A 17,147-nucleotide genomic window follows, 5' to 3' on the forward strand; every position below is an offset into this window, starting at 1 on the left:
CTGAACCCTCCTCCCTCCTCCCTCCCCATACCCTCACTCTGGGTCGTCCCAGTGCACCAGCCCCAAGCATCCAGTATCGTGCATCGAACCTGGACTGGCGACTCGTTTCATACATGATATTATACATGTTTCACTGCTATTCTCCCGAATCTCCCCACCCTCTCCCTCTCCCACAGAGTCCATAGGACTGATCTATACATCAGTGTCTCTTTTGCTGTCTCGTACACAGGGTTATTGTTACCATCTTTCTAAATTCCATATATATGCATTAGTATACTGTATTGGTGTTTTTCTTTCTGGCTTACTTCACTCTGTATAATAGGTTCCAGTTTCATCCATCTCATGAGAACTGATTCAAATGTATTCTTTTTAATGGCTGAGTAATACTCCATTGTGTATATGTACCACTGCTTTCTTATCCATTCATCTGCTGATGGGCATCTAGGTTGCTTCCATGTCCTGGCTATTATAAACAGTGCTTCGATGAGCACTGGGGTACACGTGTCTCTTTCCCTTCTGGTTTCCTCAGTGTGTATGCCCAGCAGTGGGATTGCTGGATCATAAGGCAGTTCTATTTCCAGTTTTTTAAGGAATCTCCACACTGTTCTCCATAGTGGCTGTACTAGTTTGCATTCCCACCAACAGTGTAAGAGAGGACCCTTTTCTCCACACCCTCTCCAGCATTTATTGCTTGTAGACTTATGGATTGCAACCATTCTGACTGGCGTGAAATGGTACCTCATAGTGATTTTGATTTGCATTTCTCTGATAATGAGTGATGTTGAGCATCTTTTCATGTATTTGTTAGCCATCTGTATGTCCTCTTTGGAGAAATGTCTATTTAGTTCTTTGGCTCATTTTTTGATTGGGTCATTTATTTTTCTGGAGTTGAGCTGTAGCAGTTGCTTGTATATTTTTGAGATTAGTTGTTTGTCCATTGCTTCATTTGCTATTATTTTCTCCCATTCTGAAGGCTGCCTTTTCACCTTGCTAATAGTTTCCTTTGTTGTGCAGAAGCTTTTAAGTTTAATTATGTCCCATTTGTTTATTTTTAATTTTATAGGATTATATCTCTAAGACCATATGAGGTGAAGTTATCTTCCTTTGCTTGATGAAAACCAAAATAATGCCCATAACTTACTTTCAGAAAATCCAGATGACTTGACAAAAGGCTAATACCTCTGTATGATGAATACTTTTAACAGTCCAGAAATGGAAGAGAAATTCCTGAATCTGATAAAGAGTATCAATGAAAATATCAAAAATCAATATTAGTCTCTAAAGGATCACAGACAAGACATCGCTTCTATTCACTGTCTTCCTGAACGGCCTGGCATCAAACCAGGAAAGGCAATAAGATGTATTAAGGCTGAAAAGGGAGAAATAAACCATTTTTATTTATAGGTGCATGTAGAAGATGCAAAGGAGTCAATAAGCAAACTACAAGAGCTAGAGCTAATAGGGGAATTAATACAGTCACTGCTGCTGCTGCTGCTGCTAAGTCGCTTCAGTCGTGTCTGACTCTGTGCGACCCCAGAGACGGCAGCCCACCAGGCTCCCCCGTCCCTGGGATTCTCCAGGCAAGAACACTGGAATGAGTTGCCATTTCCTTCTCCAATACATGAAAGTGAAAAGTGAAACTGAAGTTGCTCAGTCGTGTCCGACTCTTTTCGACCCCATGGACTGCAGCCCACCTGGCTCCTCCATCCACGGGATTTTCCAAGCAAGAGTACTGGAGTGGGTTGCCATTGCCTTCTCTGATACAGTCACTATAAACACAAATGTAAATTTTATTTCTAGATGCTAGTGAAATCATTAGAAAGTGAAATTTAAATTTCATTTATTAAATACATGGGAATTAATTTAACACAAGGTATACAGTCCTCTACCCAAAAAAAAAAAAAATAGACAGGATCTACATAAAAGGGAATAACATAAGACTCCATATATCAAGATGTAAATTGTCCAAAATGAATCCATAAATTCAACACAAGCCCAATCTAACTATTAGCAATGTTTTTTGGTAGACATTGAGAAGCTAATTCTATAAGTTTGGTGGAAATTCAAAGACCTAAAATAAACCTTGAAAAAGAAGAAAGTTTGAATTGCATTTCCAGATATCAAAATGTATATGAAGCCCCACTAATTATGACAGAATGTTCTGTTGAAAAGAGGATAAAATAAAGATGAGTAAGCAGGATCAAATCCAAAAATAGGTCCATAGGTACACATCATCAATTGATTTTCTCCAAAACTGTCTACGCAATTCTATGGGGAAAAAGATGGTCTTTCTGGGATAATAGCTAGTGTCAGTTGCTCAGTCATGTCTGAGTGTGTCTGATTCTTTGTGATGCTGTGAACTGTAACTAGTCAGCCTCTGTCCATGTGATTCTCCAAGCAAGAATACTGGAGTGGGTTGTCATGCCCTTCTCCAAGGGATCTTCCTGACCCAGGGATTGAACCCAGGTCTCCCACATAGCAGGTGGACCATCTCAGCCACCTGGGAAGCCCCCACTTGCGCTGCTACCACACAAACACTAGAATGTGCTCTCAGTGATATCTTATTGTGGTTTTAATTGCATTTCTGGCAACTGGCTATTTGCATCTTTTGAAAGTACCTTGACTCCTTCCTCATAACATAAAAAAATTAACTCTAGATGGATACAAGATCTAAATGTGATCAATGAAACTATAAAACTTCTTAAAAATACAGGAGAATTTCTTTATAAGTTTGACAGCTTAGATTCCTTCAAAAGCACACATACAAACTCAATCAGAAAAGGAAAAATATTAAATTTCACTCTTTCAAAATTAAATATATCTGTTCCCAAAACACACCACCTAGAGAATGAAAACACAAATTATAGACTGGGTTAAAATATTTGTGTTATAGTGCATAAATGCTTTGCAGTTTCTGATCTGTTAAAACATACACATTCCAGTCCAACGGGGTCCGTTTTTAGAGCCTGATTTGGTGTGGATAATGAACTAGAAAATTTATACTTGTATAATATGTAATTTGGAGAAGGCAATGGCACCCCACTCCAGTACTTTTGCCTGGAAAATCCCATGGATGGAGGAGCCTGGTAGGCTGCAATCCATGGGGTCGCTAAGAGTCGGACACGACTGAGCAACTTCACTTTCACTTTTCACTTTCATGCATTGGAGAAGGGGATGGCAACCCACTCCAGTGTTCTTGCCTGGAGAATCCCAGGGACGGGGGAGCCTGGTGGCTGCCGTCTATGGAGTCACACAGAGTCGGACACGACTGAAGTGACTTAGCATAGCATATCTGATAAAGGCTTCCCAGGTGGGTCAGTGGGTAAAGAATCTGCCTGAAATGCAGGAGATACAGGAGACGTGGGTTCAATCCCTGGCTTGGGAAGATCCCCTGGAGGAGGGCGTGACAACCCACTCCAGTATTCTTGCATGGAGAATCCCCATGGACACAGAAGCCTGGCAGGCTACTGTCCATAGGGTGGCAAAGAGTAGGATATGACTGAAGTGGACTGAGCGAGTATACATGCACGTATCTGACAAACAACTTGAATACAGAATAACAAACATGCCTATACATTTTAAAATGGTAAAAATAAGTAATCTACAACCTAAAAATACATAAGCACATGATGCAAAGTGATACTTCTCAAAAGAAATCACCCAAATGGCCAATAAGCTTAGGAAAATGTGTTCAACACCATTCAGTTCAGTCTCTGTTGTGTCTGACTCTTTGCGATCCCATGAATTACACCATGCCAGGCCTCCCTGTCCATCACCAACTCCCGGAGTTCACTCAAACTCATGTCCATCGAGTCGGTGATGCCATCCAGCCATCTCATCCTCTGTCGTCCCCTTCTCCTCCTGCCCCCAATCCCTCCCAGCATCAGGATCTTTTCCAATGAGTCAACTCTTCGCATGAGGTGCCAAAGTATTGGAGTTTCAGCTTTAGCATCAGGCCTTCCAATGAACACCCAGGACTGATCTCCTTTAGGATGGACTGGTTGGACCGCCTTGCAGTCAAAGGGACTCTCAAGAGTTTTCTCCAACACCACAGTTCAAAAGCATCAATTCTTCTGCATTCAGCTTTCTTCACAATCCAACTCTCACATCCATGCATGACCACTGGAAAAAACCATAGCCTTGTCTAGATGGACCTTTGTTGGCAAAGTAATGTCTCTGCTTTTGAATATGCTATCTAGGTTGGTCATAACTTCCCTTCCAAGGAATAAGCGTCTTTTAATTTCATGGCTGCAATCACCATCTGCAGTGATTTTGGAGCCCAAAAAACTAAAGTCTGACACTATTTCCACTGTTTCCCCATCTATTTCCCATGAAGTGATGGGACCAGATGCCATGATCTTCGTTTTCTGAATGTTGAGCTTTAAGCCAACTTTTTCATTCTCCGCTTTCACTTTCATCAAGAGGCTTTTTAGTTCCTCTTCACTTTCTGCCATAAGGGTGGTGTCATCTGCATATCTGAGGTTATTGATATTTCTCCCAGCAATCTTGATTCCAGCCCAGCTTTTTTCATGATGCACTCTGCATATAAGTTAAATAAGCATGGTGACAATATACAGCCTTGACATACTCCTTTTTCTATTTGGAACCAGTCTGTTGTTCCATGTCCAGTTCTAACTGTTGCTTCCTGACCTGCATATAGGTTTCTCAAGAGGTAGGTCAGGTGGTCTGGTATTCCCATCTCTTTCAGAATTTTCCACAGTTTATTGTGATACACACAATCAAAGGCTTTGACATAGTCCATAAAGCAGAAATAGATGTTTTTTCTGCAACTCTCTTGTTTTTTCGATGATCCAGCAGATGTCAACACCATTACTCACCAACAAATGTAAATTAAATCCACCTTGTGCTCCTTCTCTCCTCCCTGAGTCACTCAGTTTTGTCCAACTCTTTGCAACCCCGTGGACTGTAGTTTGCCAGGCCCCTCTGTTCATGGAATTCTCCAGGTAAGAATACTGGAGTGGGTTGTCATTCCCTTCTCCAGAGGATCTTCCAGACCCAGGATCTAACTCAAGTCTCCCACACTGCAGGCAGAACCGTCTCAGCTACCTGGGAAGCCCCCACCTTGTGCTGCTACCACACACACACTAGACTGTGCTCTTAGTGATATCTTCTTGTGGTTTTAATTGTATTTCTCCAGTGATTTATGATGTTGAATATATTTTTATATGCTTATTTGCTATCTGTATACTTCTGTGGTGAAATAGCTCTTTGCCCATGGTCTAAGTGAAATGTTTGCCTTATTTAAATACTGTTTAGCTTTGAGAGTTGTTTATATATTCTAGATATTACTTCCTTGTGGAATATATGGTTTCCAAATAATAGTTTTTCACAGTTGGTAGCTTGTCTTTTCATGCTCTTACAGTTGTTTTGCAGGGCAAAAGATCTTAATTTTGAAGTCTAGCTTGTAATTTTTAAAAAATTTTATAGACTGTTGTTTTGTTGTCAAGTCCAAAGGCTCTTGGCCCATACACATATCAAACTTTTGTCCTGTATTTTTCCCTAAAATTTTTTTATAATTTAACGTTTTACATTTAAGTCTGTGATCCATTTTAAAGAATGTATGGGGGGGAAAAATAAATAAAGAATGTATGTATGAAGTGTGAGACCTGAATCAAGGTTAATTTTTCCTACCAATGGATTTCAACTTTCTCCAACACTATCTGTTGAAAGGATTATCCTTCTTCTATAGAATTTATTTGTCACTTTGCCAGAAAAGGTCAGTTGGGTATATTTGTGTGCATCTATTTATGGGTTCTCTGTTCATTTCCACTGAACTGTGTGTTTATCCCTGCACCAGTACCAAATAACCTCGATGACTCTAGCCTGAAATCAGATTGACCGATTGTTCTGACTTCTTATTTCTTCAAGATTTTAAAAATTATTCCAGTATCTCTTCCTGTTCATATAAATTTTAGAATAATCTTGCCTGTATTTGTTTTTTAAAATCCTGATGTATTTTAGCAGGAGTTTTATAACATGTGTATATAAATCTGGAGAGACTTGTCATGTTTACTGCTTTGAAACTTCCAGTTTGCAAACTCATGATGTCTCTTCATCTGTTTTCTTTAATTTCTTTCATCAGTGTTTTGTAGTTTTCAGCTTAACAATTCTGTACATGTTTTCTGTACAAAAAATACCACTCAGGGTCTTTTTTCAAGTCATTACAAATGGTATTATACTTTTAATTTTGAGGTCCACATGTCCATCGCTAATATGTAGAAATAAAATTTATTAGATACACTTATCTTATTTCCTATGGTGTTGAACTCAATAGGTCTGAGAGTTTTGTGGGGTATGTTCTTTGAGATTTTCTATATAGATAATCATATTGCCTGGCATTTTCACTTCTTTTCTGGTCCAAGACTGTCTTTACATCTGCTTTCTTTATTGCACTGGCTTTGACATTTAGCTCTGTGCTGAAGGAGAGGGATAAGAGTGGATGTACTTGCCTTGTTCCCAGTCTTAGGGAAACATATAAGGAAACATAAGTCTTTTGTTAGTAAGCATACTGCTAGCTATGGAGGAACTTCCCCACTATGCCTGTGTTTCTCAAAGTCTTCACCGTAGTTGACTGTCGAATTTTGGCAAAAGTTTATTCTACACAGATTAATATGATGTAATTTTTCTTCTTTTATCCTGTTAATATGGTGAATTTCATCAACTGATTTTCAATTTGAAGTAATTTGCATCCTTGAAAAAACTCCATTTGTGCTTGGTATATTACTCTTTTAATATAGATGAATTTTACTTGCTAATATTTTTAAGAAATTTTATGTCTGTATTCATGAATATGTTTCTCTGCAGTTTTCTGTTATGATCTTTGTCTGATTTTAATTTCAGGGTAACACTAGCTTCATAAAATGAGTGATGAATTTCTCCTTTTTTTCTGGAAGAAATAGTGTATAATTCATGCTAATACTTCAAAAGATTGGTAGAATTATCTAGTAATACTGTCTGAGTCCAGGGATTTCTTTTTGTTGTTGTTAAAAACTCAATTTCTTCATAGATATCGTGACTTCAGCTTTCTCTGGCCCCTGCCCTGAGGAGAGATGAAGAGGAGAGACCTCTGGAGCCCACAGTGAGGTTTGGGGACAGACAGCAGGTGCTTCCAGAGCACTGTGCCTCTGCACAGAAGTAGGTTCCTGCATCTGAGAGCTGGGCAGCCGCGAGGTGCAGGGAGCCGTGCTTTCTGGTCTCTCCAAGACGACCTGTCAGTCTCTGCTGCGTCTTCACATCCCCATTCTTAGCTAATATCATCAAGAAGACAGGGATTCCCCCAGGGCTCTGCTTATACCACTGTAACCTGTAAAAAGTGCTTGAGGAATTGCAGTACGTGGTGAAGTTCTCTCCTTCTTGTAGAGGCAAGAATTGGGGAATTTGACTTATCTGTTGTCCGTTCACTTCTGTTGAGAAAACAGTGAGAAGTATCAGAGAAAGTCGAATCAGATGTCTATTCTCTCAGCTCCAACGGTCTCTCTCATTCTTCTTGTGTATTTTTCTCCTTCTTTCCATGTCTCCCTGCCCATCTCCCTCCATCTTTCCACTTTTTAGTTTCAGAGTTTTTCCAAACATCCTGCTCTCTATCAGAAAATCTCATTCCTATAGTTTCCTGCAGATAATATTTCACTGTGCAGAATTCCCTGGAAGCAATCAGGGAAACCCCAAACTCACGTGGTATTTGCATCCATAAGATCAACACTGGTGCTATGAGCAGCATTTCCCTCTTCTCCCTCGTCAGGAAGAGTTGCTGAATCTGCCTGCTCCTAAAGGGTTTCCCTTGTTCAAGCTTTTCCAGCCCCACACACGTTTCTGTGGTCTACACTGCCTTTTGCAAAGAAAAAAGAAAGGAGTGACTGCCATTTGAGACAGCCAATCAGACTTACCCCTATTTTACTCACACATCTTAAAAAACAGGGCGGGTTTGCGGATGCTGCCCCCCTGTGGCTGGATCTAAAATTGCTGACTTTATAACCAATTCTTTACAGAATGCTTTCTAGTTTATGTGGTATATATGTTTGTCAAAGCTTGAAAAGAGTTTACTCAAGCTGATATTGTTTGGGGAGAAACAATTTGCCTTTTAAAATGGGATTTTTTTTAATTTAAAACTAGGGCATCAGGGGAAACAATGGAAACCGTGACTTATTTTAGGGGTCTCCAAAATCACTGCCGGAGAAGACAATAGCACCCCACTCCAGTACTCTTGCCTGGAAAATGCCATGGATGGAGGAGCCTGGTAGGCTGCAATCCATGGGGTCGCTAAGGGTCAGACACGACTGAGCGACTTCACTTTCACTTTTCACTTTCATGTGCTGGAGAAGGAAATGGCAACCCACTTCAGTGTTCTTGCCTGGAGAATCACAGGGACGGGGGAGCCTGGTGGCTGCAGTCTATGGGGTCACACAGAGTCGGACACGACTGAAGTGACTTAACATAGCATAAAATCACTGAGATGGTGTCTGCAGCCATGAAATTAAAAGATCTTTGCTCCTTGGAAGCAAAGCTATGACCAACCTAGACAGCATATTAAAAAGCAGAGACATTACTTTGCCAACAAAGGTCCATCTAGTCAAAGCTATGGTTTTTCCAGTAGTCATGTATGGATGTGAGAGTTGAACAAAAAGAAAGCTGAGTGCCAAAGAATTGATGCTTTTGAACTGTGTTGTTGGAGAAGACTCTTGAGAGTCCCTTGTACTGCAAGAAGATCCAAACAGTCATCCTAAAGGAAATCAGTCCTGAATAGTCATTGGAAGGACTGATGCTGAAGCTGAAACTCCAATACTTTGGCCACCTGATGGGAAGAACTAACTTATTGCAAAAGACCTTGATGCTAGGAAAGATTGAAGGTGAGAAGAAAAGGAAATGACAGAGGATGAGATGGTTGGATGGCATCACCAACTCGATGGACATGAGTTTGAGTAAGCTCCAAGTGTTGCTGATGGACAGGGAAGACGGGCATGCTGCAGTCCTGGGGTCACAAAGAGTCGGACATGACTGAGCAACTGAACTGAACTGAACTGAGGGCATCAGGAGGAAATAAAATGTTTCATTTCGTATTTCCAGTTTCATCAGAATCATACATGTGTGTCTCTGCATGTACTAATAGAATGTATTAGATTATAGACAGTTGATAGAGGTATAGAAAAGACTCATAATTTATTGTTAATAACCTAAGATCATGAAATGGAAGATCAGATCAGTCGCTCAGTCGTGTCCGACTCTTTGCGACCCCATGAATCACAGCACACCAGGCCTCCCTGTCCATCACCAACTCCCGGAGTTCACCCAGACTCACATCCATTGAGTCAGTGATGCCATCCAGCCATCTCATCCTCTGTCGTCCCCTTCTCCTCCTGACCCCAATCCCTCCCAGCATCAGAGTGTTTTCCAATGAGTCAACTCTTCGTATGAGATGGCCAAAGTACTGGAGTCTCAGCTTTAGCATCATTCCTTCCAAAGAAATCCCAGGGCTGATCTCCTTCAGAATGGACTGGTTGGATCTCCTTGCAGTCCAAGGGACTCGCAAGAGTCTTCTCCAACACCACAGTTCAAAAGCACCAATTCTTCGGTGCTCAGCCTTCTTCACAGTCCAACTCTCACATCCATACATGACCACAGGAAAAACCATAGCCCTGACTAGACAAACCTTTGTTGGTAGAGTAATGTCTCTGCTTTTGAATATGCTATCTAGATTGGTCATAACTTTCCTTCCAAGGAGTAAGCATCTTTTAATTTCATGGCTGCAGTCACCATCTGCAGTGATTTTGGAGCCCAGAAAAATAAAGTCTGACACTGTTTCCACTGTTTCCCCATCTATTTCCCATGAAGTGGTGGGACCAGGTGCCATGATCTTCGTTTTCTGAATGTTGAGCTTTAAGCCAACTTTTTCACTCTCCACTTTCACTTTCATCAAGAGGCTTTTGAGTTCCTCTTCACTTTCTGCCATAAGGCTGGTGTCATCTGCATATCTGAGGTTATTGAGATTTCTCCTGGCAATCTTGATTCCAGTTTGTGTTTCTTCCAGCCCAGCATTTCTCATGATGTACTCTGCATATAAGTTAAATAAGCAGGGTGACAATATACAGCCTTGACGAACTCCTTTTCCTATTTGGAACCAGTCTGTTGTTCCATGTCTAGTTCTAACTGTTGCTTCCTGACCTGCATACAATAAGTACCTATTTTTCTGTTGTCATACAGATTATTCTGGTTGTGTATTATACAATTTGGAGCTCATATTTATTGTCCATCTGTGTTATTGTACCACAAAGCAGTGATTTTTAAAAATCAGTATAATTTGACAGGAATCCTTATCTATCAGATATGACTTTCTCTAAGACTTCTTTAAGCAAAATTCTCAGATAGAATACATTTGTATGGCTCCACAGAATTTCTCGCTTATCACAGCACTTACCAGCCCATAGTATGATCTGTTAAATGAGAGGGCTGGCCTCATGATCTAGAGGGTGTGTACTGGATCATCTGCAAGAACTGAGCTGTCCTATACAGCAGCTACTAGCCACATGAGGCTACTTAAATTTAAATTAATTGAATTTAAATAATATTAAAATTTTAATTCCTCAATCATACTGGCCATATAACAAGGACTAAGTACTCACACCTGACCAGAGGCTATTGAATAGTGCAGATATAGGGCATTTCCTCCATCTCATAAAGTTCCACTGAATGGTGATTCTCTACAATGTAGGGTCTATGAAAACAAGGAACTTTGCCTGTTTGGTGTCACAATTAAAGGCCTAGATATGTGGTATGCACTTAATAAGTGTTTGTATATTAACATCACCATGTTCCCAGAAACTACTTGAATACCTGATAAACAGTAGATATTCAAGTATTTGTAGTATAACAAATAAATGGATGTGTCTGCATGTGTGAGAGCTTGAACTCAAAATATTCCAAAGATCAGTTTAAAAACACCCTTCCATGACTTTAACCTGGAGTTGCTTGTAACTATTTAGAAATGTTGTTTTTGGAAAATTGTGTTAAAACTCCAGTTCTGTCATAACAATTTATCACAGATTTGATGGCTCTTAAAAAAAAAAAAAAGTTGTTCCCTTACAATCTGGAAGGGCTTCCTTGGTATCTCAGTTGGTAAAGAATCTGTCTGCAGTGCAGGAGGCCTGGGTTCCATCTCAGGGTTGGGAAGATTCCCTGGATAAGGAAATGGCAACCCACTCAGTATTCTTACCTGGAAAATCCCATGGACAGAGGAGCCTGGTGGGCTACAGTCCACGGGGCTGCGAGAGTTTTAGTTACTAAACCAATCTGGAGGCCAGAAGTCTGAGACAAGTGTCAACAGAAACATACTCCTTCCAAATGTTCTAGAAGGGAGTTCTTCAGTGCTTCTTCTAGCTTTAGGTGACTCCAAGTGTTCCTTCACTTGTGACTGTATACCTCCAACCTCATACTCCATCGAGAAGACCTCACAAGGCTTTCTCACCTGTGTGTTTCTTAAAAGAAAAAATGTCACTGGATTTAGGCCCTACCTGAATAGTCCAGGATGACCTTATCTTTTTATCCTTAACTTTGTTTACTTTTACAAAGTCTCTTTGTCCAAAGAAGTCACCGTGGGAATTTTCTTCCCCGGGACTTGGAAAAGGCGAACCTAAAAGAACAACACTTGGACAGTCTCTGCAAGGACTGACAACTTTATTTCTGTAGTCAAGCCTTTTTATAGGAGCAAGGAACAAACAGCTTTGAGCATACGACCAGCAGAGCACGTACAAGGCTAAGATATAATCAGTAAAAGATACTTCAAGGACCAGCGCGTTCTTAACGACCCATGTGTTTATATTACCCATTTTCTCAAGCAACGTCTTTAATCACTAAATTTTGGTGCTGAGCATAGCCAAAGGCAGGAAATGTTTTTCAGCTATCAGTACACAATGCCTGGGTAAACTTCTGGCCCTTTGCCATTTCCCGGAGGACCTTCTCCTTCAAGTCTATTTTGCACTGTGCCTCCCAACATATCCTCCTTTTGTTTTTAGTTTAAGCATGGCAGCTGCTAGTTGGACCCCATTGTGGGAGGCAAGGAGTTTTGAGTAGAGACATCTGTATCCTACAAACAATGACAGAAAAAGCAGAGCAATTAATACATACATAAAAGGTTGCCTCCTGAAAACCAAGTCCTGGGATCCAGAGAGGATAATGTTTTGGTTAAAGTATCATAAAATTGGGTGCTATATAATTCCTTAGGTATTTTAACTTGAAAATTAGCAATTTGTCATTTTAGAAGGTTGATGTCCAAACTGTAGTTATCCGTGAGATCCTGCAAATGTGCTTTAACTTTATCCCAAGGATACTCAGTGCCATTACAGGGCATGTTAGTCAGACAGAAAGAAGTAAAATTTCAGTGACAATGTATATGTGTTTGGAAAGTAAGTTGGTGTACTTGATCTCCTATATTAATTACCACTGTTTGAAATTCATTCAGAGAAGGCAATGGCACCCCACTCCAGTACTCTTGCCTGGAAAATCCCATGGATGGAGGAGCCTGGTAGGCTGCAGTCCATGGGGTCTCTAAGAGTCAGACATGACTGAGCGACTTCACTTCTACTTTTCACTTTCCTGCATTGGAGAAGGAAATAGCAACCCACTCCAGTGTTCTTGCTTGGAGAACCCCAGGGACAGGGGAGCCTGGTGGGCTGCTGTCTATGGGGTTGCACAGAGTTGGACACGACTGAAGCGACTTAGCAGCAGCAGTATTAATTCGTGTTTGCAATTGCTGAACTATTTGAGCTTGTCAAGTCCAGAGACCATGGGAATCTTTGTGCCAAGCAGTTATAAATCATGATTCTGTATAGAATTGTGTAGTGCAATACCAGGATTCCTACTGTAACAATAGATATTAGACTAAGAATGCCAGCAATAATCCATCCTATTATGTGCTTTGACCTCCTTAAGCCATTTTTGAGTAAAACTGAGAGAAATACAGAGTCGGTCCATGGTTCTGTCAGGTTAACAGGAAGCCACAATTCAGATCTCTGCTTGACTATTTCAATGTTGACATTATGATATGAAATAGTATGGTTTAAACACGTATACAAGGCACATGCTATACAATTAACAATCTTAGCAGAAAGATCTATATCAAAGTTACCTACAATAAACATGTATGGAAGGTGCACACAAGATTGGATATAACCTGTACTATTATATAAAAAGGTATAGTTTTGAGGTTTTAAGACTTTCGCAGTCCCATACACACTGGCAAAGCGCTCCAATGCAGCAGGAATCTTCCACACATGCCATTGCTCAGGTCCCACGATAGGGACTATTACTCTGGGTGGAGGTGGAGACAATTCCCCATTATACCAATTTAACAGTATGTCCTTATGAGTCCAAAAGCTAGTATTGGTCTTATGAAATCCCCACACATTGGACTTATTATACCAGGAACAGTTATGGTTCTTTTCTTGTTCCTCAGAGCAGTTCACAAACAATCCGTGGGGCCCCCAGTCAATGAATTTAAATATAGATTGATTTTGCTGAATGATAGAGATTTTCCCAAACTGTCTCCGACAATCTGACCAATATAGAGATTGAATCGATTGCTTCCTTCTCCATGATACAGCATCACATATTGGTTCTTCAGGCTGGAAGAGTGAATTAGTATAGTTAACTATTTGTCCAGGATAATGCCTCTCAGAGCCATTTAGCAGGAAGGATGCAGTTGCAAACATTCCTATACGATAGGCAGAAACATTGTGTGCTGAGTAAGCCCACCATTGTTGGAATATGATCATGCATAAAGGGTGAGATCTGAAACATATGGGTAAGGTTTTGAATCCAATAGAAATGTTTATTTTTCTTCCTTCATCTTCTTCATGAACTGGTCTTTGTGTCGACCATGGAGCTGGGAAGTGCAGGTTGTCACTGGTAAATACCATAGGGGCCTTGTCAACCCAATCCACTATGGATAACAAGGGTGGATTAGGTATGTATGCCCAGTAAACACATTCCGCACTTACCCCAGAAGAACAAGAAAGAACAGCTAGCATTGCCAGAAACAGCTTATCTGGAGTCATGGGAGTTCTAGTAACCTTCAGTGTTTGTTCAGCCTGACAAGTCATGTTTTTCACCTGAGCCCATGTCGGGTAGGGGTTCAGACGTTGACGTTTTCTGTTTGGCTCCTCTATGGTCATTGACGAGATCCTTCGCGTCAGCTGCATCACCTGTTGGGCAAGTCCGGTCTCAGGGTCCTTTTCGGTAATGGACATGGCGAAGTGGAACCCAGATTTCTTCTCCATCTGCAATGACAAGACCATAACCTTTGCCTAGGAGTCGTAAGATTCCTGGCAACCATTGATTAAACTGTTTATACCATATTGGTGTGTTGACTTCTAACAGTTTCTTACTTTTTTCCTCTGCAAAATGTCTGTCTGCAAGAGTATCAGAACTATCTTTTATTAAATTTAAAAAAATTTAATGAATAAAGAGTTAAAGATAATAACACTTGAGGGTTTGTAGGATAAGAAGTGTATCTTCTCTTCCATATTCCCCCTTTCTGTTTTAATAAATGAGTTTTAAGAGTACAATGGGCTCTTTCGATAATTGCTTGACCGTGGGGATTATAGGGTATCCCCGTGATGTGTGTTATATTCCATTCCATAAGAAATGAACGAAACGAGTGACAGGTAAATATAGGTCCATTATCTGTTTTTAAGACCGAAGGTATCCCCATAACAGGGAAGGTGAGTAAAAGCGCAGAAATGGCGTGTTTGCTGGATTCTGAAGAGACAGGCACTGCCCATATAAAACCTGAAAATTTATCAACTAAGACAAGAAGCAAAGAGAACTTTCCTAAGGAGCAATGAGTGAAGTCAGATTGCCAAAGGGAGTTAGGCTGTTGCCCACAAGGATTAACTCCCGAAACTGTGATACGTAAGTGCAGAGGAGCGCAGACGTCACAGGATTTAATGATATGTCTCGCTTCAGTGAGGGGAATATGGTATTTAGAATGCAATCTTTTAGCATTGGTATGAAGATTAGCGTGTTCATCAATAGCAGACGTAAAGACAGGAGCTATGAACCTATCAACAGTACCATTTCCTGCTGCCAGGGGGCCAGGTAAACCTGAATGAGCATGTATATGTGCAGTGAAGAAAGGTTCCGTAAGTGATCGAATTAAGGCTTGAGTCCTTGAAAAGAGAATATATAATTCGTCATCTAGGTTGTATAAAAAGGCGGTAACAAAATTGGGGAAAAGCGAAGCAAGGTATTTGGAATCAGTATATACATTGAAAGATAATGGCTGAAGAGACAAAAGAGCATATAAAGCATACAATTCAACTCTTTGTACTGAAGAATAGGTAGAGGGTAAATTCTCTTTGATATCAGAGCTGACAATCCCAGCTATGCCTTTCTTGTTGCCATCAATGAAATAGGTAGGTGCATTTGAAATAGGCTGGGAGGCAATGATATTAGTTACTACAAATTTAGTAAATTGTAGGAAGTCCCACAATTTTCCTCTCAGCAAATGGAATGAGATAATGTTCTGAAAATAACTTAATGCTATTTGCATGGTCATGTTATACTGTAAGGCAATTTGTAATTCCTTTTTTGTCAAGGGGACATGTACTGCATATGGATCAAATCCAGTTAAGGTTTGTACATGGCTCCTTCCTAATACAATTAGTTGCCCTATTTTCTCAATGTATGATACGATTTTCTTTGACTGTTTAGTATGTAGATATACCCATTCTATCGGGCTGTTTTGAGCTATGATTGCAGTAGGTGAATGTTTGGTGGGGAATATATATAAATAGACCAGTTGGGTATGATCCAGCCAAGTTGAGAAAGATTGTTGAATGTGTTTTTCAACAAATTTTAATTCTTCTTCCGCTTCTTTTGTTAGCTGTCTAGGACTATTAGAGTCAGGAAGTTCCTCTAAAATTTTAAATAAATTTTGTAATGCATAGGTGAGAATGCCAATAGATGGCCGAAGCCAATTAATATCGCCTATCAATTTTTGAAAATCATTTAATGTGCATAGAGAATGCACAGAGATTTGAGTTTTTTGAGGTTTTATCTTAGACTCTTCCATAACATGTCCTAAGTAATTAAAGGGTACTTTCAATTGAATCTTACCTGGTGCAACAAGCAGGCCATGATTTTGAAGAGTGGTAGTGACTTCGTCATATAACTGTTGTAAACAGAGTTCAGATTCCATGGAGAGGAGTATATCATCCATATAATGAATTATGAAAGCAGTAGGATATTTATCTCTAATGGATTCTAATAAAACATATGTCAGATATTGGCAAATGGTAGGAGAGTTCATCATTCCCTGAGGTAAAACCTTCCATTGAAATCTTTTAACAGGAGCCATGTGATTTATAGAAGGAACTAAAAGAGCAAAACGTTTTTTTTTTTTTTTATCTTTAGGATGCAAAGGTATAGTAAAAAAGCAGTCTTGTAAATCAATAATAATTACAGACCATCCTTTTGGCACCATGGAAGGGGAGGGCAAACCAGGTTGTAAGGGCCCCATAGGAATCATAGTATTATTAACATTTCTTAAATGTTATCAACATTTAAGATAACATTTCTTAAATGTTATCAACATTTAAGATAACATTTCTTAAATGTTATCAACATTTAAGATAACATTTCTTAAATGTTATCAACATTTAAGATAACATTTCTTAAATGTTATCAGCATTCGCCATTTTCCTGATTTCTTATTTATTACAAAAATGGTAGAGTTCCATGAGGAAAATGAAGGCTCTATATGATTTTTCTGTAGTTGCTCATTTACTAATTGTGTGAGAGCTGCCAACTTTTCTTTAGTCAGGGGCCACTGAGGTGTCCATACTGGGGCATCAGATTCCTAGTAGAGAAGCAGTGGTGTTAACTCAATGGCCCCCATCAAAAAGCCTCATTTAGAGAAATTGTGGCTTTCATTTGTTTGAGAAAATCCCTTACCCACAAATTAATAGGGATACTGGTAATATATGGTTTGATGTAAGCTACAATTTGATCAGGACCATAAGCTTGTAAATAGGATGCACTCACGAAAGTTTGTGTAGCATCAGCTTCACCTACCCCCTAACAGTCTGGAAGGAGCCACAGTCTTACCCCATTCAAGGAGCTATTCTTCAATTCTAATA

General features: G+C 39.9%; 1 pseudogene and 1 gene segment (V, D, J or C); both read right to left on the bottom strand.

The window, feature by feature from the left end:
* Positions 1–7,038: 7,038 nt before the first annotated feature.
* On the bottom strand, positions 7,039–7,909 carry LOC133255177 (T cell receptor alpha variable 25-like). The segment is given in 2 exon segments: positions 7,039–7,424; positions 7,693–7,909. Coding segments are annotated over 2 exon segments (432 nt in total).
* Positions 7,910–11,739: 3,830 nt separating this feature from the next.
* LOC133255913 (endogenous retrovirus group K member 25 Env polyprotein-like) lies at positions 11,740–16,572 on the bottom strand (annotated as a pseudogene).
* Between the last annotated feature and the right edge of the window lie 575 nt (positions 16,573–17,147).

Source organism: Bos javanicus, chromosome 10 (genome assembly GCF_032452875.1).
Source record: "Bos javanicus breed banteng chromosome 10, ARS-OSU_banteng_1.0, whole genome shotgun sequence".
NCBI lineage: Eukaryota > Metazoa > Chordata > Mammalia > Artiodactyla > Bovidae > Bos > Bos javanicus.